Genomic DNA, 24,107 nt, shown 5'->3' with positions numbered 1-24,107 from the left:
AATTTGGCTTGTAGAACATTTGGTAGGTTTTGATCGGGTTTGGTAGGATTTTTCTTAAATTTTGGTAGGAAATAATTTTCTTGAGTGGCAACACTGAGTACAACTATAAAATTTATTGTAATTTCTGTACAACTTCTATTGAGTTGTATACTATTTAACAACAATAAAGAAATTTTCAAACCAAGGGATAGTTGGTTTTCATTATTGACTAATAGCTAGGACAAAAGTACTCCAACCTCCATGCATCGTGACCAACATAAAACTGTCAATGATTTCGTGTTCTAACTTCTCATGACACTCTTTAACACTTTTTTCGAAGGTGTGGGTTAAAGAGTGCGTTCGTGACAGTAATGCTTGGAATACATGCAACCAATAAATGTACTAATTTTGCTTATTCCTATTTTGATTATCTAGTTAATATACAATTTGCATGCTTCGACAAAAAAATAATTGTTAACCTTCAATAACAAATAAATATTAAACCAGGCAAATTTATTTCATTTAGTTCGAATGCTAATGAAATGCAATAAATTTTCTGTTTCACTACGAATTAATCTCTGTTTCACTAATCGAATTAACCAAAGAACTAATGTACAACGTAAAATTTGGTCGCACTGAATCTTCACCATGGATTACGTATGCCAAGTTCTCATGACGATGTATGTATGTTGAGAGCCATGATGTCAAAAATGGATCATACTTGGCACTTATGTTAGATATCTGTTGCAGCCAAAACGAATAAGATTGCGTCTTCCAGTGCACAAGAAATTTAATTGAAAGATCGGTTTATATTGGGTTGCCCAAAAAGTAATTGCGGATTTTTCATATAGTCGGCGTTGACAAATTTTTTCACAGCTTGTGACTCTGTAATTGCATTCTTTCTTCTGTCAGTTATCAGCTGTTACTTTTAGCTTGCTTTAGAAAAAAAGTGTAAAAAAAAGTATATTTGATTAAAGTTCATTATAAGTTTTATTAAAAATGCATTTACAACCCAATATAAAACCTATATGGGGATTTGACTGATAAGAACCATAAGTGGCATGAATGTTAGAAGTCTCTACAGCAAATTTAAGTCAAAATTAATAAAAATTATGTATACTTCAGCCTTAAGAAATCAAATTGAGATGTTGTTTAGTATAGTTGCTATATTTTTGCCTTGGCCGATATTAGCAGAATATAACAGGTTTTTGGATTCTCATCCGATTTGGAAGAAATTTTGTACAACGGCTTCTCTCATGACCTTCAACATACGTGTCTTATATGGTCTGAATCGATCAATAGCTTGATACAGCTCTTATATAAACCGATCTCCCGATTTTGCTTCTTGAGCCCCTACAAGGCGCAATTCTTATCCGAATGAACTGAAATATTACACAATGACTTCTACAATTTTCAACATTCATTTATGGTCCGAATCCGACTATAACTTGATATAGCTCCAACAGCATAACAGTTCTTATTCAATATTCTTTGTTTGCCTAAGAAGTGATACTTTGCATAGAACTCGACAAATGCGATCCATGGTGGAGGGTATATAGGATTCGGCCCGACCGAACTTGGCACGCTCTTACTTGTTAAAATCTAAACAAATACGACGAAAAGGATCTTTATTTGCAAATTCGCTTTGATGATATTGAATATTAGGCAGTTGAAATTTTCTCGTTGGTCTTAAAGGAACGTTAATATTACGCCTGCTCAATAAAAATTCGAACTTCAAATTCCCGTCTAAAACATTTGAGGTGAACTTGATGTTCAACATTTTCCTGCGGCTACTGAGAGTAGGAAGCTTTATTAAATTTAATCTAAATGTATAGGAAGGAAGTGTTTGATAATTCCAACCACGATTACGAAGGTAAAATAGTAGAAATTGTTTCTGTACTGACTCAATTTTATTTCTGTGTATAGTGTAAATCGGATCTCAAATAGAGGGCCCATATTTATACTTCGGACAAGAGAAATATATAAGTTCTTAGTAAATGATCATCAAATTCTTTACTCCAACTTTTCATAAGTCCAAGAGAACCAAAAGATTTATTCATCATCATAGAAATATGTTGTCTAAAATTCAATTTACGATCTAAGAGGATGCCAAAATCTAGAAAAGTTTCTTCTATGTCAATTCCACGACCGTTTAGATGATAACTTAATAAGATTGCGTTCTATAGAAAGACATTAATTTACATTTCAAGTTATTTAGTTCCATTAAATTTACATTACACCACAAACAAAAGTTATCAAGAACAACAGAGCGATTGGAAAATTTTGATGTCATAAGCATACATTAAGATTGAAGAATTTTTAATAACACAAGGTAAACCATTTATAAACAGATTAAAAAGAGTTGGACCCAGATGACTGCCCTTTGGAACGACGGGTTTCACAATAATTGACTTAGAAAAAGAATCGCCTAAGTGTACATTCTGAACACGTCCAGATAAGCAAGAATTATCCCAATTTAATATTACAGGAGAAAACCCTTTTAACGAGTTTAAACAAAAGTAGGCTATGATTGACTGTATCGAACGCCTTACTAAAGTCGGTATATATAGCATGAGTCTATTTCGTCTGCCTAAATTTGTAACAGTTGATCGAGCTGTTCGAAACCCGTGTTGCGCATCTGAATAAATTGAAGAAACTTGATGGGAGATGTTATTAATCATAATCTTTTCAAGAAGTTTTGGTATAGTACTTAACTTTGCAATGCCTCTATAATTTGATACATCGAACCTACTACCAGATTTAAATAGGGGAATAATATAGGATTTCTTCCATAGTTCAGGTACAAGGACTAATTTTATAGATCTATTGAAAATCTCGGTTAAAGGAAATTTAAGGTGATCAGCGCAAAATTTAAGTACACTAGCGGGTACCCCATCAGGGCCTGGTTTAAAAGAGCATTTTAGAGATTTCAAGTTCTTAGAAAAGGTATCAATAGTTATTCGAGACATAGGATTGAAGAATCTCGTACGGATATTCAGTGTTGATTACATACATTTTATCAGAATATGTCGAGGCAAAAAAGTTTGCAAACATGTTACAAATTTCTTAATTTCCTTCGGCGGTTACTGAACCATGTTTAAGGGAGTTAGGAAGAGTGCAATATCTTTGCTTCGAATTAACAAATTTATACATTTTTTTTGGATTTGATTTTACTCGTTGCTTCATGGAGCATAAATAATTACGGTAGGCATTATTATTAAGACTCTATTAGAGCTACATCAGATGTGCACAATTTCTCTGGTAATCTACGTATACACTTCTTTGTAAATGTAAATACACTTCTTTCTTTATACCAATATACGCAAACAAAGTTTCAGAGATAGTGAATGGATATCTAATAATCTGTATATAAGCTCAACTTATATAAAAGTTTTAAGGATTCCATGGTGGTGGGTTTTCAAAGTTCGACCTAACTCGGTTTTATTTACCCATTTAAATATTTTATATCTGGTGTTGGTGTCTAATTGTTCTAAGCGTGCCTTGGGCTAGTGTTCACCATATTATTTTTTGTTTTTGATTTGTCATCATCGACCAGACAAACAACCACCCCCACCTAAATACAATTGGACTTGAAGTGTTCGCTATTTGCTTATGACATCATATGTTGTTATTGTTTAGTCGCTAACATCAGTCAGTCATCATTCTCTATAGGCAGGTTTCAAAGTACGATACCTTCGAGCAACTAAATGATTTTTAAAAGGCCCAAACTGAATTCGAATATTTGATGCATTTCGCAGTTGGTAAGGTAATGGGCTAAGATGAGTTCGATTATAGTCTCAAGGAAAGGGAACCCAATTGTGTCGAACTTTAGGCCGGTAGGCAGTTCTCACAGGAAATAGTTGTGTATTTCACATTCGATTTACAAAATGTAAATGGAAAGAAGCTATGCATGTTTGGTATATGCTACTAAAATCGGAATTTGGTGCATAGGTAAGTATATACGCATATGACGCTGAACGCCTGGGTTCCTCTTCGCATTGCGGGACAACGTTCAAGCTTGTCTACAGTTAGGAGGTTCCTTATCTTGGTCTGAAATATGCATCGAACAGGCCTAAATAATATGACAAAAATCTACCTGAATTATCTCAATGGAACTGTTCAGTGTAGTTGTACGTTATATAAAAGCAGTTAAGACACAATTGTCTATCATGACCAAATTAAAAAACAAACCAAAAAAGTTAAATCCGGGAGGAGGTTTAAGATATGAGGAGGAGGTTTTAGATATGTAGGGATGGCCCTTCTTGGAACATCGCTACATTAGGTTTAGAATAGCACGGCCAACGCCGAATCCGATAAGCTTTCGGAAAACCAACTGGAAAAACCACCTGAAAACCAACTGGAGAAAATTCGTAAGACTACTCAGAGAAAGACTTGGGCAGATACTTTGAATTGTCCAAGCATAAAAGACATCGACGACAATGTCAACAGGATTACTACTGTAATAGTGGGTTCTTTCGAAGATAGTTGTCCTCTTCGAGAAAGGAAGTCACCCCAAGAAAAACCCTGGATGACCGGGGAGATTCTTAACATTGAGAAAGATGTCCGTAAAAAAGCGACAGTTTGCATTTTTTTTTGAAACGTTAGTTGACGACATGGGAGTGAGAGCAGAGACAACGGAGGATATGTTGAGGCTTTTGATGAAAACGCATTTTCCACAGTATACGACGGGGCTCACGGAGACACTGGAAGTTGGAATAACGAGGTTGGTCGAAGTCTCATTACAGAATTTATGGCAAAGGAAGCTTGAGGAGCTTCCCACCATTTGAATTACACAGATCTGATGGAATATATTCGGTGTTACTACAGATGGAGGCCGACTATTTGACGCCCCATCTAGCCACGGCTTTCACAGCGTGCCTAGGACTTGCACATGTTCCGTAAGCCTGGCATGAGGCAAGGGCGGTATTAATACCCAAGCCCGAAAAGGCAAGTCATGCGACACCAAGGCCGACAGACTTATAAGTGTTACGTCCTTTCTACTCAAAATCATGGAACGTATTGTGGATATCGTTATAAAGATTAGAACATCCAGCGAACTGTTCAAATTCAAACAGTATGCCTATGTCAAGGGAAGGTCGGTGAAGACTGCCCTGCACAAAGTTGTGCATAACATAAAAGAATCCTTCATTGGCAAGATGTACACATTGGCGGCATGCATTGAGAACGAGTGGGCTTTTAACAATTTGAGGACCAACACACTGATCCAATTTTATCGCCACTGACTAGGAAGGGATTTGAACCAGTCTACAACGCAGACAATTTTATAATACTTTGAAGGGGTGAGGATCCGAACCAGCTATGCAGAAGGGCCAAAAGGGTTTTGCAGATGACTTACGACCGCGCTAGACTTAGGGGTCTACTGGTCTAGGGGGATAGCTGTGAGCACCACATAGGCTGAAACGTTGAGGTCCGATCTGTTTTCACGAGAAGCTTAGCTGCGAGCTAACGTGCGCTTCCACAGGTTGCGGATAGTGAAAAGCTCTATACGGACAGGAGATATCGAGCGGAGAGTCTCAGTGAGAGGTCGGACGGCACCCGCTCTTGCACAAATACTTAGTGCGTATGATACTCGATATGACAAGGCGAGTTATTGGCGCCTTTAAATAACCAATGGCGGTCCTGTTCTCGCGGAGTTCGGTCCCTTGGACCGGAACGAAATTGCCCACATACAGGGGCATGAAGAGGATCGCCACCTTCACATGAAAATGTGTCTACAACAACAACAACCTTGGGGTCTCAATGTTAACCCAGAGAAGACTGAAATCTGCATGTTCATCCGGAAGACGCACCAACTTGGCCCACCTTCGTCTTCCTCGTGAACAGGCAGATTTCAGTCTTTCCTCAAGGTCAAATACTTAATAGTGTTCTTGGACAGGAAACTGAATTATAAGTATCGCATTCAGCGTACCGAGAAGGCTCACAGATGTTGGGGACTATGTATAGGGCCCGAAGTCTCGAAATGGAGCCTGAATCCGAGGTAGTCCCCTGGCTCTACAGGAGCATGATTTGGCCAATACTTACTTGCGACTCAGTAGTTTGGTGGACTGCGAAGGAGAAAAGTGCAATGTAAGCATAATACAACAGGTTCAGAGAACATTTTGTCTGGGCATAGGCCGAGCGATGAGGACCACAACCACTAGGGCACTGGAGACTATTCTAGATATCTGACCCATTCACACACAGATTAAGCGTGAAGCAGCCACTGCGGTTATGAGACTAAAGGCGATTGGAGAATGGATTGATGATGGGAGCAGTTCATACCATCGCGGTATAATCGAGGCGACGATAGGAAACCTGGAAGGAAGGGAAGAGGTTTCCGATTGGATACCTGAGATGAATCTTGAGGTCGAGTGCAAGATACTGCTGCCAGCTGAACAGTTTTGGATTGACGGAACCCTTGCATTGCAGTCTGGAAGATTATGTTACACGGATGGATCAAAGCTAGAGGACAGAGTGCGCCTGGGGTATCCATTGAGGACCCAGGGACTGAGATCTGTTTCAGACTGCCCGACCATAATAGGGTCCTGGAGACGTAGATCCGGGCGATCGTGTAGTGGTGTGGTGTAAAGGTGAGGACGTCGAGTGTCAACATCTATATGATCATCAGGGCAATAACAACCAGGACGGTAAGGTCCCGAACAGTCTTGGAGTATATGAAGCAAATTAACGCCTTCTCTGAGAATGGCACCATCCGCATTGTTTGATTTTTTGACCATAACGGAGTAAGGGGGAACTAAAGAGCAGACTAATTGGAAGTGAGCTCATAGTCCTATATGATCCATTATGCTACCGAAAGCTATACTGACCTTCTTCTCACCTCCTTTCATTAATAACCTTGTCTTCACGATCCGGATCTCCACATAGGGTCCTACCAACCGTTTTGCTGGTCCATAGCGTTCGTCGCTCACACCATTAACTCGGATTGCGTCGACCCAAGAGGCTTCAGTTTAAACAAGTTTGTTGATGTAACGCCTCTAGCCTTCCCCCAACTCCGCTGTGAAAGCGTTAATCTCCTTCTTATACTCGAAGTCTTGAGCATCTATAGGAAATCAATCTTAACCACATATATAAAAAACAAATCAAGGGATTTATTGCCAGACTTCCAATTAGCCTTTTATAGTTTCTGCCTATAAGGAGAGTCCGTTCAAAGCACTTGACAATTGGAGTTCATGGTGGAGGGTATGTATGATTCGGCCTCGCGAAACTAACGCTTTTTACTTGTTTTTATTTTTTGTATACGCACCACCATAGGATGGGACGGTATACTAGTCTAGTCATTCCGTTTGTAACACCTCGAAATATCGTAATCGTCTTGACGTTCTGAGTCGATCTAATCATGTCCTTCCGTCTGTCGAAATCACGAACGCGGTCGAACGCATAAAGCTATCCGCTCGAAAATTTGCACTCATATTTCTTATTGATGTAGGTTGTTGGGGATTCCAAATGGGCCATATCCCATAGAAACTCATTTGCCGATTTGACATTTTGAGCCTCTGGAAGCCTCAATTGTTATTGTTATTTGGCTGAAATTTTAGCACGGAGTATTTTGTTATCTATGGTAACAATACAAATCGGTCTATAACCTATTATAGTTTCCATATTAATCTATCTCCCGATATGTTTTCTATGGTCCTAGAAGCTTAAATTTTACCCTTAAACTTAGTTTATTTCACTAAATTTTAAGCAGAATCCATGGTGCTGGGTTTCCAAGATTCGGCCCGGCCGAACTTAGCACATTTTTACTTATTTTTTAACTTTCTTTGAATGTAATGGCTAAATAAAAGCTTAAAATGCATTTTTTTTCTAAATAATTTTTTTTGAGTTATGTCACTCTTCCAGTATATGAGCGTATGAAAGAATTGGCAACACCTAAACAAACGCGCCTGAAAATAGACAATAAATTTGAAACACTAATCAATACATGCTACATGCTGTAACGCATTTTCCTATTTAAAAGTAAAATAATAATGGTCTATTTAGCTGTTTCTATAAGTGTGTACAAATAATCAATAATGTGTTGATTGATGTTTACAATAACGTAAATATCATAACCTTTCGAGCAAGAGGTTATTCAATTTATTTTTGGTTTTAATTAAATTCACTTAACGATTTTTCTATTTTCTCTTTAGCACATTATGTGGTTGCCATTTAAAAATTAAAATGCCAACCCCACCATATATGCATATGTAAGAATGTACATCTGTCTGGTGTTTCGCTTGGTCATGGGGGTCATTCACTGCCTATGATGGACTGTCATATGTGCTAACGCTGTGGAAATGTGTGCTGTGTTCCAAATACCATGTAAAGCGGTCATCATCACATCCGCTTGTTTTAGTGCAATTTTAACAAATTTAATTGAATTGAATTTAATTCAACTTGTTTGTGACAAATTTTACAATGGAATTTGCACCCCCATGCCAGTCCAGCCAGCCAGTCAGCCTCACTGGCAGACAAACCCAATTGCAAATGGGTTGGATATAAAAGCGAATTGAACTCATCCATTCATACATTTTATAGTACTACGAGTATACACACAAAAAAGTACTTTATTTGGGAGAAGTTTAAGGTTAACCATTTAGCGCTGTTTTTGTTGGTCTGTTGAAAATTGTCTAGACTGGGGACATTCATGGGACGGACTTAGCGGAGCCATAGTTCTACAAATAAAGTCAGGCACAAATAACTCGTGGCTGAGTAATAAAATTAATGTAATGGCTGTATGGAAAGTGGCACTCTATCCATAGTGTCAAAGGAAAAGGGGAAGGTTGTTTAGCATAAGGGTGAACATGAAATTATAAAAGAATTGTGTTGGCAACATGGAAAGCTGTAAATATGATAGCAATGAAGTTTGGAAATTTTATGCTCACCATTTGAATGCTTTAGAAAAACACCCACACGCACAAAGTATGAATGCCAAGAAGAGTTTCGGAGTAATATCAAAAAATCAGGGTTTTGAAGTTTGAAGTTTATATTTATTGAGTCTTTTTTTAAACATTGAAGTAGAATTAGAAACATAATAAAGAAAACTTATGACTATAATGTATTATCGCAATAACATATTAGGTAGTTTCAGCGCCTGGCTTTAGCATAAAAGGTAAAATGTAATATGGATACATGAAATTAGAATTATTGACGTCCTTGCTCCCGAGACTACTATTAAATAGAAAAATCTTAATCTAGGGTTTGAACTTAAAGCTACAAATAATAAAATAAGCAAAAAATAATAACAATTATAACTAAAAAAAAAAAAAAAAAAAAAAAACAAGGAAAAGTAGGTTAAGATGTAGCTAAATTGTAATGCTATTTTTTTTGTTTGCCTGCTACTTGATTTGATTACTTTAGGCATTTTATTAGAAATTTTGTTGGAAGAGATGATTTTGACTTGTGGAATATTACTGTAAAGAAACTACCTGATCCATACATTGGTACACATTTCGAAATGGGGATGAAACGCCTATCCCTCAAGGAAGCACGCACGTGCCTTTCCGTCCCGTCCACACATCTCCAGAGACCTGCAAGGGGTACGTTCGCAAGAATACCCAGATCGCAGAAGAACCACCTCCACAGAAAGGAGAACCTGCATCTCTACAAATCCGGATATGAACAGAGCAAGTGCTCGATAGTCCCCCCCTCATCCTCATCAAGATTTCTCCTGCAGAAGTCATTGTGCAGTATACCCATTCGCGCCGCTACGCGACTTATGGCACAGTGTCCGGTTATGACCATTGTCCATGTGCTTAGCGACCTCTTATCGATCGCCAGTAACTCCTTTTCCCTTCTCCGGTTGATGATAGGCAAGGGCGCCTTAGCGGTCTGGCAACCATTCGTCGAGTCCCATCTCGCCACCTACCACGCTCTGGCCATCTCATCTACTATTTTCAGTAGCTCGTAGGTTAGACCGGCGACTGCTTCGGTCGGTGCAGACAAAACCCGCCTTGCGCATTACTCTGTCGCTTAATTTCCTGGAATCCCTTTATGTACGGGAACCGCCGTCATACTGTCTGTTTTAGGACGGTAGATCTCTTACCAGAATTTTTTAATGCGGCTACTGTAATGGCACAGACCTCTGGCTGCAAGACCGAACACTTGTCCGATAGTCTCAGAGACATACCCATGTTGAGTGCGTCGGAGTATACCCCCCAATTCAGTCCCTGACACCATCTAGGAGCCATTAGAGAAGATTGATCCTCCTCAAACACAGCATTCGCCTTCCATTCATCCCTCCTGGGAAAACGAATCCTGAATGTCCTAATCCCAATTGGTACCAGTGCCAAATATTCGGAGATCCTCCTCAGTCTTCCCTTCGCATCAAAAGCATTCACAATGGGACTAAGGCCGCACCTGTCCTCCTTCAGTATGCCTATATCTAAAAAATCATTTTCGGGGTTACCTCAACTTACTACCGAATATGCTTCTTCAGGTTTAAAAAGCGCACAGTGCCTAACGGCTGCTTTCCTCCGTATTCCTCTTCCAAAACAACTTCGAATCGAGGACTATGCTAAGGTACCTCGCATTCTTCGACAGCTGCAGGGTGATGTCTTATCTCCGGTATATTGTATCTGCATCTTCCTTGGGTTGTTCCTCAATCCATTTCTTGAAGCCCATCGCCACAATCTCCTAGTGACTCTTTCATGATCTCGCTAATAGCCGACAGAAGCCTGCCTCGGATCAGCATCATGACGTCGTCCGCATAAAGATTAAAGGCTTTCCTCTTATCGCCCGCCATCTGACTACACAATTTCCCGGGTTCGCATTATTAACCCTGTCGCAAAGCATATTATTTGTCCACTGGGAGATAATAGGGTGGATCACCTTGCGGTCTAGTGCAGCGACTTTTGATACTATCTCCCAGTTTTTGAAGGCCCCCTCAATATCCAAGAAGGCCGCCATAGTGTACTCCTTCCGCCGGTTTGACGATTTTAGGTTAGGTTGGGGGGCACGAAACTATTTAGCAACCTCGGTTGCTAGCTGCTTCACTCGGAGACCTTAGGTCCACTGTGTTCTTGATAGAGAAAATTAGAAGAGAAGAAGATGGAGAAAAAAAATATATAAACATACATCAGAGGACGAAAATAACGCATAAAACAAAAAAAAAACACCGTCAAGAGTATGATCCTGTCAGCCAGATCAAGCCTCTACAGAATTCCAGAATGACAAGAGGGCTTAAAGCCTGTAGGAAATCCAGGCTGGGAAGGAAGTGTTCATCCATTTTCTTGTGTCTTCTCCTTGCAATGATGTCTCCAACTCCTCCTCGCTATCGCACATCCTGCAATCTGCCTCTCAATGCACCCAGCGCGACGTCAAAGACCTGACGTTGCAATGAACAATCAAAACACCTACTACCAGTTCTAAGTCATGCTTTCTCAGCTTTAGGATAAGCGACGTCCTGTTTCGCAAAATACTCGGCCACAGGACCTTTGATACCCTACAATCTACAACACCAGTCCACTCCTTCTTCACGCAGTCGTCGTAAAAAACTTCCACCCTACTTACTGGATCTATAGCAAGATCTGCGGCAATCAGCGATCCATTCCTGGTCAGCTCGTCTGTCACTTTGTTCCCCGCCACACCTTGATGGCCTGGACCCAGCAAAGCCTGACAGCCTTTCCCATGGTTCTTAGAAGCTCTTTACATCTTCTAACCAGTTTTGACCTCATCTACACCAGTGCCGCCTGACTGTTCACGTATATCGTGACAGTTTGATCGGGTCGCCGCTCCCTCATTAATATCGTCTCCAGTGCCTTCAGGATCGCAAAGACCTTTGCCTGAAAGACGCTGCACCCGTCCAGAAGTCTATAAGATTCCTTGATTCCAAGGAATTCAATGAAGACTCCTGCTCCAGTGGGGACACTGCACACACTCAATATAGACCCATCCGTGTATATAGAGAAAGGCGGGGTGCCACTAACCCAGGTCAGTAAGAAGGAGGTCAGTATTGAAAACAATTAAGAATTTTGTAAGTAGCACGGAAATCCTAACCTAAAATTTTCTTTTTAGAGGTTACTTTATAGTTTTTAGAGCACACAACAAGGCTTAGGTGTATGTGGCATGGGCGGGTTAATATCTGCACCCTCATTTCAACCTAACCTATACCTCCCGACACCCGACTCGATTATGGTCTAGATCCGACCATATTTAGATATAGCTGTCGACATAGGCTCTAAAGCACAAAAAAGACAAATTTACTATTCGATTGCGCTGGAATTTGAAACAGTAAATTATATTAAGATGACTCCCGACATTCGACCCAAATATGGTCAAGATCGGACTATAGCTGCCATATAGACCAGGCTTCCAATTAAGCGTTTGATCCCACAAAAACGGATCTATTGCCTTATTTAGCTGAAACTATAACTTGTATAAGACTTCTCAGGATCTGAATCATATATAATCCAGACCAGCCCATATTTGGATATAATTATGGATATGGTATATATATCCATGGTGAGGGATATCCAAAGTTCGGCACTTTCTCCACGCTATAGAATGTTAAACAATTGATGGTGTTTTCTCAACGTTAGTAACGCATGGGACATTACTTGGCATAAGTTAAATTACCTTGACTGTTCGAACAGACTTTGTTGCAAATGCACCAGTGCTTGTGGAAGGTACTTTTGCAAATGCTTGCAAAGGTTCTTTCATCGCTGGCGGCACGTGTCGTTTTTCGGTTTTGGTTTTGGTTTCGGTTTCGTACGACGCAAAAGGACACACATTCAAGGAAATCACTTGAAGCAATTGTTTATCATTTTGATGACTCATAATTTGCCACAAGGACTCAAAGATAATATCTATGCCTGAATGTGCATAAATATGTGTGAGCTCGTGCCCCCAATGTCATTGGAATGAGACGACAATCCGCCTGGTAAGTCGAGGAGGGGGAAAATGGGGTTGCTTGCGGCCAAGACATGTTAATGTTAAACTGCAGCAATTGCTGTAAGGGGTGCTGAGTAGGGATGATATTTTGTTGGTCGTGCGCCCATTCGCTTGTCTTCATTTGTGTTTGCTTCCACCAGCAACGTTGCTTATCTTTCCCACACATCTGCAAAACATGGAGCATGCATCTGCGCATAGGCGACCTCGCCGGCAGACAACTGCAATAATTTAAAATTTAAACAAGTTTCATGTTTTTAACTTCAGTTCAACGGTGCTTTAGTGGTGGTAAGGTCATTTCTAGACATTTCAATTTCTGCCCCAAAAATGTGTTAAGAACAATTACAAATCAATTTTGGACAATTTTCAACTCATTAAACTCTCAATTCACAGTGGAGAAGTTTTTAATGTTTTACTGTTAATCTGAATTGAACAACGATACCGTTTGTCATTTAAGAAGTGATCAAGTCATGCGGCATATAAAATTCATTCCGTCAACTGAAATGCTGACAGCATAAATACCAATATAAACATCCAGGCCGAATTATGTATACCATTCCATTGTGTTGGAAATATTTCTATTGCATTGATTACCAATGAAATATATTCACATGCAATGCCAGTCATTTGGAGATGTAAAAATTGTGATTTGAAAATCAATCAAAATGGTGGTAGTGCTAGAAGTCAAATCAGTAGATGAAAATCTGGATAAATGTAGGCCGTACGTGGTTGTCAAATAGGCAAAATTGATTTTTCCAAAATTCAGAATAAATCGAATGGGCCTTTCGCACTCAATGAACTGAAAGAGTTAAGTTGTCAAATAGGCCTATACAGAATCTTCATCTTAATATTGATAGATAGGACTTGTGAAACTCATGTGAGCTGCTATCTCAAAATAGGATGAAAGTGCAAATGCTATGACATCCATATATCTAATTGTGAAGTCGGTCAATGTGGTAGTTCTAACGAAATGTCTGGACTGTGTTTGAATCCACATGTTTTGTAAAATATTAATCGAGGGTGTGGCTTGCAGTTCCAAATTTTCAAGAAATTCTAAGACAAAAGCCTTTTATGAACACAAATCGTTCAATATGTGCTCTATATTCAAATAACAACCTATTGGGACGAAATTTGTCTCAAATGTTGCTGATGCCTAGGAGAAGATGCAAATGCAAATTTTGCCCATGAACATTCCACTAAGGAATAGGGGCAAACTTCTCACATAGCAATGGGTGCAGTCCGATTCAAGATTAAGGTCAATGATAAGGGGCCTCCTTTTTCTGACCGAGACCGAACGGCGTGCCGCAGTGCGACACCTCTTTGAGAAATTTTTAGATGGCTGAAATACACAGAAAATAACCACCGCAATAAAAATTCAACTACTTTATTTGTATGTGAAAAGAGTTGATGCTCAACAATTTTGGTAACTGAAATAATGATTTTTGTTTTGAAGTGTGTCTATTGATACTTGACAGTAAAAACTTTGGAATTTTTAACAATTTTGTTTTTTTGAATAAGTTGTTGACAGTAAAGGAGCATTTTTTCAACAAACAACACACCAATTTTGTTGTTAAAAAACAAATATATAAAAATAGCAGATCTACGACTCACCGACAAATATTTTGTTATGTTTTGCGCTCATCAAACTTTATTGTTGATAATTCATATTATTTGATAGCTTTCTAAGCGAATGATTGCTGACATCCAATTTGTATCTTGGGTTGCTGAAATTTTAATTTAATTTGTTGCAGGAAAATTGACAAATTTTGTAGTTGATTTTTTAACAAAAGTTGTTGTTTTTGAAAATTGTTTTTATCTGTGTACCAAATGGTACAGTACCTTACAAATATCGCCAGCATTATGTTCTCGCCTAGGTTCGTGTTTAGGTGGGTAATAAAATGTGCACATATTTGATAACTTCGCCTCAATAAGCGCAAATCGGGCAATGCATTGATGAAATGATTCTCATAAAATTTGTTAAAAATATAAAAAGGTCTTACGGGAGTACTATGTGCCAAATTCCGCGAGGAGTGGTTAAAAATTTACCATATTATTGCAATATTACTAAAAATCGGACATGCAGTGGTGGAAAAAATAATGGGGACAACAGTTACTACGAACTATATTGAACAAAAAGAGTAAGAAAACATGGTTACTTCTATTAAAGGCTGAAACTGGTTATTCGTTAACCTGTTGAGCTTTAAACGGTGAACTTAAATAAGAAATTAAATCTCATTTAATTCACGTATGCTCGTTATAGTGATGTTTTCGGAAAATTTACTTGGAAAAAAATAATAGGGACACATCAAATCCTGGTAATTACTTATGAATTGTCTTTTTTCTGAATTTTAAATGTAAGAGGAGAGAAAAACATGCAGTTACACTACTGATTGACATGCTTTGTTGCAATATTGTTTCGTAAATTAAAGCATTAGCCTTTAAATGGTTCGCGGATTTCACACAACTGAAGAAGAGAAAAAAGTGATTAAAAATGTAAAAAAAAACATATAAAATAAGAAAAGTTTAAAATTTCTGGTATGCCCCAGAGGTTTTCAATAAGGTTTAGGTCTCATTATTGCGATAGGCCTCCCAATCTTGTTACAGAAAGCTCTTAGAATTAGAATTTCGCTTGTTTGGAAGGGTGTATTGAGTCGTTAACTTACAATAACTGTCACTTGAGTGTCATTTTTCAACTGTAAAGGGAAGCATTTTATTCCGTAAGACCCTCGTGGTAACCCTCAACACACATTTTGTCCCTAATCCATAAAATGGAATAAGGACCAGTTACAGAAAAACACCCACAAATTATCAATGAGACGCCACCATGCTTCACGGCTTTCTAGAAGGGATGCTTAGAATTGCTTTCTTTGAGCTTGTAATGCTTCAGAAGTAAAAATCGGCAAATACATATATGTATAGGGGCTATCCCGTGAAATTTCAAAGTAATGAGAAGAGTCATATGAGAATCCTTCGTGCCAGATTTCGTAAGGATCAGATAACAAATAAAGTTGCAAGAAAGAGGAAACTATAGAACATTACATGTGACCTGCGCTGGAATGAAAAAGAAGTTTCACTTTAAGTTCTTATATTTTTGAGGACTGTATATTTAGCGGATGTAAACATTGGCAAGTAATACGCCGTTCTGAAGTTATGTGGCTGGTGCAACGGAAAAAACTTGAAGTCCTCTTTCTTCTTTTATTCCTGTGGTATCATAATGGACTAAATTATCTAGCTGAGTCCGATTGCAGACCAGCACTAAAACCAGCATCAGATGATGTGGTCCTAAATGCGGCTAAGATGCGCAAACAAGCCATCCTTTGAATACCGCTGAGTATTGAACAGAAGTTGGACTTTTGAAGCACGGTCTACCAGACCACAACACCATATACCATTAAAGGTCTGACAACTGCAGTATATGCCCAGTGCATAACACGCGGTTTAAACCCAAAATTTTTGCCAATAGCTCTCTTGCAGGTGTACAGGCAATCCCATGGCAGCCATCTCAGGGTACAAAACATTGCTACAACAACAACACACCTTTTCAAAATATTTGATTTGAAGTTCGATTTTCAGTAAATGGAAAAATGACTTGTATCTTCGTACTATTTGTGTCTTACACGGATTTACGGCTAGACAACTTTTTGTAGCCCTCTTCGATGTTGCACTTAGAGCTTCCTGAAGTATATCTCTAAAAGTGCTGGGTAACTTTTTCCTAACTTTAATAGCCACGTCATCAGCATACACAGAAAAAAATATCACGGAAATTTTTCAATTAAAAATTTAATTGAAAATAAAAATGTTTTCCACTAAAAACTTAATTGAATCAATAATTTTTTAATTGAACCCGGAAATTTTTTCAATTACAATCGTGATTGAAATTTGTCATTTTCAATCAAAAAATTATCGTAACTTATTTCAATTATGATCGTGATTGAAATTATTGTAATTTTTAATTAAAAAATGAATTGATTTACCCGCCACCGAAGGATGGGGGCATATTCATGGTGATGGTGGGTATCCAAAGTTCGGCCAGGCCGAACTTAATGCCTTTTTACTTGTTTTAATTGAATCTGAACTTTTTTCAACGACAGCACTGTGATGACTTTCGGTTTATGAAACAGTCTAGCTCAAATTTTGATAAATACATACAATCTTTCTACAACCTTTTTAAATTTCTGGATGAAATTCTAATCTTATTAGTGATTAAAATATGCATATTGATGGCATTCTAGATACATTTTTTTGTTGGGTTTAATTCCCCTACGCATGTTATTCATAAAGTTACTGCCTCACTACTCTTTTTCTTTTATAATTGGGAAAACAATATTTTTCGTTTAATTTTTAGAAAAACCCTCGGAGTTGTTTTGTTTCTAAGGAGTGATCATGGACACAAACATAAACCTCATATTCATATTTCAGGAGTTTTACATATGTGAACCATGTTGCATCGAAATCGAGGGTGCGCCCTATACAGCGCGCAAAAATTTTTAAACAACCTTCGTATATTTTCCATTAAATTTTTAATTCGTCCAATAAAAAAATGAATTGCATTTTTCGAAAATTTTTAATTAAAAAAAATTTAAAAAAAAATTGTCAATCATTTTTTTATTGAATATGCAATTTTTTTTAACCATTTTTTTCAAAAATTTTGATTGATATCATTTCAGTGATTGAAGAAGTTTCAATTAAATTTTTTTTCTGCGTATGCGACCACTTTTATACCCTTTCCTTCCAGAGACAATAATAAGGTGTGATTTTTTGCTATAATCTTTTTGGCAACACTGGTTTAAACAGCTCACGTACGTTTTGTGTTTTGTTTCACAGTCAAACATCTTCAGTTTGGTCTATAACTTAACCATGAATCGTCTTACAAACGAACAATTAATGCGTGCTCTGTTAAGAAAGTTCGTCGCGCGCTTCTTCCATTTTATGGATGAAGCTTATTTTTCGCTCAATGGGTACGTAAATAAGCAGAATTGTCGACTTTGGAGTGAAGATCAGCCAGAAGCATTGCAAGAGCTACCAATGCATTCAGAAAAAATCACAGTTTGGTGCGGTTTATGGGCTGGTGGCATCATTGGACCGTACTTCTTCAATGATGATCCGAATCGTAACACAACTGTGAATGGTGAGCGTTACCGTGAGATGATATCCATTTTTTTTGCCCAAAATGCAAGAGCTTAACTTGCATGACATGTGGTTTCAACAAGACCGTGCCACATGCCACACTGCATTTTATTTCACGTTCCGGACCGGTCAATTAGCCGCCTAGATCGTGCGATTTAACGCCTTTAGACTATTTTTGTGGGGCTTAAAGCTCTATACAGACAAGCTCGCTTCAATTGGTGCATTGAAAAGAGTATGCCACAATTGGACTAAGCGGATGGATCATTTGAGGCGCATTACGGTCAACATTTGCATGAAATAATCTCAAACATTAAATTATATGAACCGTACTATCGATTCAAATAAAGATTTCAAGCATTTTTGTATGTGCATTGTATGTGTTTTTATACCCACCACCGGAGGATAGGGGTATATTCATTTAGTCATTCCGTTTGCAACACATCGAAATATCAATTTCCGACTCAAAAAAGTATATATATTTTGGATCGTTGTAAAATTCTATGACGATTTAACGATGTCCGTCTGTTGTAATCACTCTACAGCCTTAAAAAATTGAGATATTGAGCTAAAATTTAGCACAGATACGTCTTTTTGATGCAAGCTGATTAAGTTCTTGAACAGGGTAAATCGGACCATATTTGGATATAGCTGCTATATAGACCGATCTGCCGATAAAGGGTCTAATGCCCATAAATGCTTTATTTTTTATCCAATTTTGCTGAAATTTGAAACAGTGAGTAATTTAAGGCTGTCAGACATCTTACCCAAATATGGTACAGATCGGACTATATTTAGATATAGCTGCCATATAGACCGATCTCCGGATAAAGGGTCTGATACCAATAAAAGCTTTATTTATTACCCGATTTCTCTGAAATTGGAAACAGTGGGTTATTTAAAGTCTTTCGACATCCTACCTTAATATGATGCACATCGGATTTTATTAAGATATAGCTCTCATATATACCGATCTGTCGATAAAGGGTCTGAAGCCTATAAAAACTTTATTTTTTTTATCCGATTTTGCTGAAATTTGAAACAGTGAGTAATTTAAGGCTTTCCGACATCTGACGCAAATATGGTACAGATCGGACTATATTTAGATATAGCTGCCATATAGACCGATCTGCCGATAAAGGGTCTGAACCCCATAAATTTTTTATCCGATTTCAATGAAATTTGAAATAGTGAGTTGTTTAAGCCTCCCGACATGAGTCAGATCAGACTATATATATATAGCTTTCATATAGACCGATCTTCCTATTTAGAGTTTTAATCCCATAAAAAACAGATTTATTGTATGAAAATGTCTCTTGTATATGAGTTCTCGGGATCTGTATAAAATATGATCGAGACCAGCTCCTATTAAGATATAACTACGTATATAGTAGTGGAGTTATAATAAAATTGGATGATTATTATATGCTTGTTTATTTTGGTCCACATCGGTCCAGATTTGGCTAAGGGTGCCATATAGAAAGAACTCTCGATTAAAAGTCGTTGCCTATAGGGCCATTTATAATCCGATTTCGTGTGTCCTTTATGGTTCAAATCGGTTTATATTTGGATATAGCTATGGCATTTACATTATTGAAAGCACCTACAATGTCAAAAAATGCTACTATTGACATTTTTGAAAGTTTTAGTTATATTATTTTTTATATTAACTTTTAATTACAATAAATGAATATTTCTTCTATTTACAGTTAAGTCGTAAACCATGTCTACCAGTCCAAAGCCAGTAAAGAAAGTTCCCATTCATTTACAGGTGAGTTAATGTTTGTAATAACAGCGGAAATCCATTTTTCAATTTTTTGTTATTTACAGAGTGCTCAAAATCGCATTTACATTAAAAATGGCCAAATTGTTAATCACGACAAAACATTTAAAGCCGATGTTTACATCGAAGACGGAACTATCAAGTAAGTACAGTCAACGAAGTGGCTTGATTTAATCACCATCAAAATGATGGCAAAGTGGTTTTAAATGTTCATAAATAATTTCAAAAACTTAAGGGCATGGAGAGTGCCATTGATGCTAGTTTTGATGATGTTTTAACGATTTCAAATAACTTTTCGTAATTTTTCGAACATATGCCAGCTCGAGATCATATTCAATGCTTTCTATTCAAAGAATAGCATAGCAAAGAACTGAGATAAGGAGAGTTAGAGGTTAATCGATTTGACAAAGGTGTTGATGAAAATACATGGCGTTTGAAAAATCACGATCCACTTACCAGTCAAAGTGTTTTGAATAATAACACACACTTGGCCAACTTTAACAAGTTCTTTGCTATGGTATTCTTTGAATAGAAAGCATTGAATATGATCTCAAGGTGGTGTTGACAAAGGTGTTGATAAAGATACATGGCGTATCAGAAATCGCGATCCGCCATGCCAGTTGAAGGGTTTTGAGCACAGCACACACTTGCCCAACTTTTATAAGTTCTTTGCAATGGTATTCTTTGAATAGAAAGCATTGAATGTGATCTCAAGCTGGAATATGTTCGAAAAATAACGAAAAGATTTGAAGGATCAAAATAAATGAGAGCGGGCAGACATTTCAAATAGCAGCAGAAAAAATAACCACTAAAATCAGATTTGTGCTTTTAAACAAAAAATATAGGCCTAAAATTTCAGTTACATGGTGCTTAAAATCCGTGATTATGATTACCCTTAATAAAATGCTTACATATAATGCTTCCAGGTTTGTTGGACCTCCCACGGAAATCATCGTACCCGGTGGAGTGCGCATCATAGATGCTGCTGGTAAATTGATAATGCCAGGTGGAGTTGATCCTCATACTCACTTTGAGTTACGTGTCGGTGGAATTATGTCGGCAGATGATTTCTATCAAGGAACGAAGGCCGCAGTATGTGGAGGAACCACCACAATCAGTGAGTATATAAATGGTGACATCGTGAATTTTTCTAATGAATAATGACATTTCTATTGTAGTCGATCATGTCCTACCCGAAAAGGGAGAGTCCCTGGTCGAAGCCTATGACAATTGGCGTTCATGGGCTGATCCTAAAGTATGCTGTGACTATGCCCTGCACATGAGCTTAACATGGTGGTCCAAATCGGTTTCATCTGAAATGAAAATTATGTGTGACGAATTAGGTGTGAACTCTTTTAAAATGTCGATGGCCGGTAGAGGTCAGCTGGGCGATTCGGAAATGTTGGATGCTTTGGAGCGTATACGTTCTTTGGGCGCCTTGGCTTTGGTTCATGCCGAGAACGGAGACATAATTACCAAAAATGTCGGCAAATTATTATCAGCTGGAGTTTCAGGTCCCGAGGGCCACGAACTGTCGCGACAAGAGGAAGTTGAGGCGGAAGCAGTAAATCGCGCCTGCATATTAGCACATCAGGTATTTATTATTACCTAATTGCGATCCAGAAAGTCTTGAAAATTTTTAATGTATAACAATTTTTAACTGTATAACATCGAATCCAGGGGGTTCAAAGTTAGGGTGATGGTATTAGGTAAGTAGAGCAAAATCCCGAAAAGATTTAGAGTTCGCCGACCATACTCGTTTTAAGGGCAGTTTTAATATGACCTAAGCTAAAGTCGACGGTTCTTCATACTTTGCAGCATATCCGAGATATATTAGAAATGGGTGGACCAATTTATGCGAATTTTTTTTTGTATCACGATTATCCCAAAAAAAAAAACAAGTCAATATTAATATTTGAGGCATGTATCTTGAGGGAATGCCCTACCCAGAAGCACATGTAGACTTTTCGGTTTAATATCGGACCCAAATTGAAGGTATTTTTCAACAGAGTACGAATGTGATATAACAATGAGATACCAATTGTCAGGGGAGCGCGCATCACCCCCTTAAGCCCCCGAAATGGGCATTTAGATAGATAGGTAGATAACGACTCTGATATACAAAATTAGGAGCCAAATGTCGGCCCGACCCAATCCCAAAAATAATTAAACTCAAATTGGGCGATTTTTGGACAAGGGCGCTCCCCCAAGACATTTGACCTCATATTTAAATATCTGATTTGTTATTTCGGGTCCCGATTTAGTTCTTCATCGGAATGACTGCCGCCATTGTGCGTGTTCGTCCTTTTTCGTAATGGGAGAGGCACATCCTTGAGTTCCTTCTCCGCAAGTTCCTGATCCGTGCGGGGATTGAAAAGAACCCACGACCTTGGTTCTTTTCGGTTTGCCAGAACCGCCTCCAGCATCGGTCGGTATCGGCATGGGTAACCGATGCATGAAGTGGGTGCATTTCCGATCTTGCTCTTGACTTACGTCACCAGAATATGCTGCAAGGTGCTGTGCGAACATAGACACCAGTGGGTCACAAGCGACGTCGCTTTTGGCGTCCTTTGAGAGCGACCGTCTCTCATTGCACCTGAAAAAATTACCGGGAGCCAGTGTGTTTCTGGCTTAATTACGATCCGGTAGATGCAGTTGCCTCAACTTCTACAGAGCAAGGATTGATGCCAACGTGCAGGATATGTGTCCCGATTGTGACCTGGGACCACACGACAGATGTCACCTGTTTAACTGCCTTGCTAGACTCACTCGTTTCAGACCCAGATCCCTCTGGACGCACCCCACCTTAGCCGCAAAGTTGGACCTGGATACTCGACACAATCAAGCAGACGCAATATAAATAGAACATAACCCATTGCTACAACAACAACAACTATTAAAGTTCAGACAAAAATTCGCATAAATCGGATTACCCATCTCTGATATACCACAAAATATGGGAACCCTTTGCTTTCGGCTTAGGTCTTATTAAAATGGCCCTAAGAACTCTGTCCTGAGAACTCCAAACCCCTTTAAGGGTTTGTTTTACTGATCTAATACCATCGCCCTAATTCGGAATTACCCAACTCCCAAACTATGACCCTAAAATTGTTCCACAACCAGGGCTGGAGAGTCGAGGAATTTTGGATCGACTCCAACTCCGAACTCGGAAAATATATGTTTTGAATTAAAAACAATTCAAATATGTTTTTATATCCACACCATAGGATAGGAGTGGTTGGTTAATTTAGTCATTCGGTTTCCAATATATCTAAATATCCATTTTCGATCTTGTAATGTATATATATGTATATTTTTTATCATTAAATTCTAAGAAGAATTTGTCGTTTGTAGTCACGTTACAGCCTTTAAAAATTCGTATATTGAGCTGAAATTTGGCATAGACCCGTATTTTGCTATATACAGGTTAAGATATTCAATGGGCAAAATGGGATAATATTTAAGTAAAGCTGCAATAAAGACCGGTCTACCGATATAGGGCCTTGAGTCAAGAAAAGGCGCAATTATTATCCAATGTCGCTGAAATTCTACATTGTGGGTCCCTAGGCTTTCTTGACAAATATGGACCGATCGGACTGAATTTCCGATCCAAATAGGGTCCTTTTTTCAATCAACCAACACGCAGGGGATGTCCCCTATATATGCAGTGCATTGCGTTGGAGAGGATAGTTAAGGATAGGAGGGGGAAAGAGGGAGTAGTGTTTATTGACACTTGTTTTGAATTCATGGATGTCGTAAGTAATAGAAAAAACATCCGCCGGAAGTCGATTCCACATACGAAGCGTCCTTGTGAAAAAGAAATCTCGGTAGTACATGGTCCGATTAGCTGGCCAATCGATTACAAACCTGTGCGCGTCTCTAGAAATCCTTGTATTTCTGACAAACAACCTCAAGTCAGGAATCAGAAGACTGATTTCCGAATAACACACACCTTGGAAGAATCGATAGAACAGCGCCACACAACCAACATTTCGACGATGTTCAAGGGAATCAATAGAGCTGGATACCTTACCATCTCCAATCAACACCAACGCCCGCCTCTGGACACGGTCAATCAGCTCCAAGGATGATTTTGGAGCTCCGGCCCATATATGCGAGTTATATTCCATCTTCGGCCATATGTACGTAGTGTAGATATTAAGGAGATCAGCGGGAGTGAAATATTTCTTATACCGCTTAAGAAAGCCCAAGCACTTGAATGCCTCTTTCGACACTTCGAATACATGTTTTGACCAACGGACATCACATTGAATCTTCATGCTCTGAACATCAAGAGCCTCTGACTGCTTAATATCTACACCGTCGATAGATA

At 38.4% G+C, this 24,107-nt stretch overlaps 1 protein-coding gene across 4 annotated transcripts in view; it reads left to right on the top strand.

Annotated features, from left to right (window-relative positions):
• The window catches only part of LOC106081367 (dihydropyrimidinase), a 72,531-nt gene that overhangs the window by 33,651 nt on the left and 14,773 nt on the right, over positions 1-24,107 (top strand). For 3 of the 4 annotated variants that reach the window (XM_013243269.2, XM_059362430.1, XM_059362432.1), the window contains 4 exons: positions 19,701-19,762; positions 19,822-19,916; positions 20,701-20,891; positions 20,953-21,368. In XM_013243269.2, the coding sequence (XP_013098723.1) occupies positions 19,715-19,762; positions 19,822-19,916; positions 20,701-20,891; positions 20,953-21,368 (750 nt within the window). In that variant the 5' untranslated portion in view covers positions 19,701-19,714. Of the gene's footprint in view, positions 1-13,132; positions 13,156-19,700; positions 19,763-19,821; positions 19,917-20,700; positions 20,892-20,952; positions 21,369-24,107 lie in introns of those variants that run through there. The other variant, XM_059362431.1, reaches the window with a different exon arrangement.

Source organism: Stomoxys calcitrans, chromosome 2 (assembly GCF_963082655.1).
Source record: "Stomoxys calcitrans chromosome 2, idStoCalc2.1, whole genome shotgun sequence".
NCBI classification, from domain to species: Eukaryota; Metazoa; Arthropoda; class Insecta; order Diptera; family Muscidae; genus Stomoxys; species Stomoxys calcitrans.
This window is presented reverse-complemented; position numbering and strand designations above follow the sequence as displayed.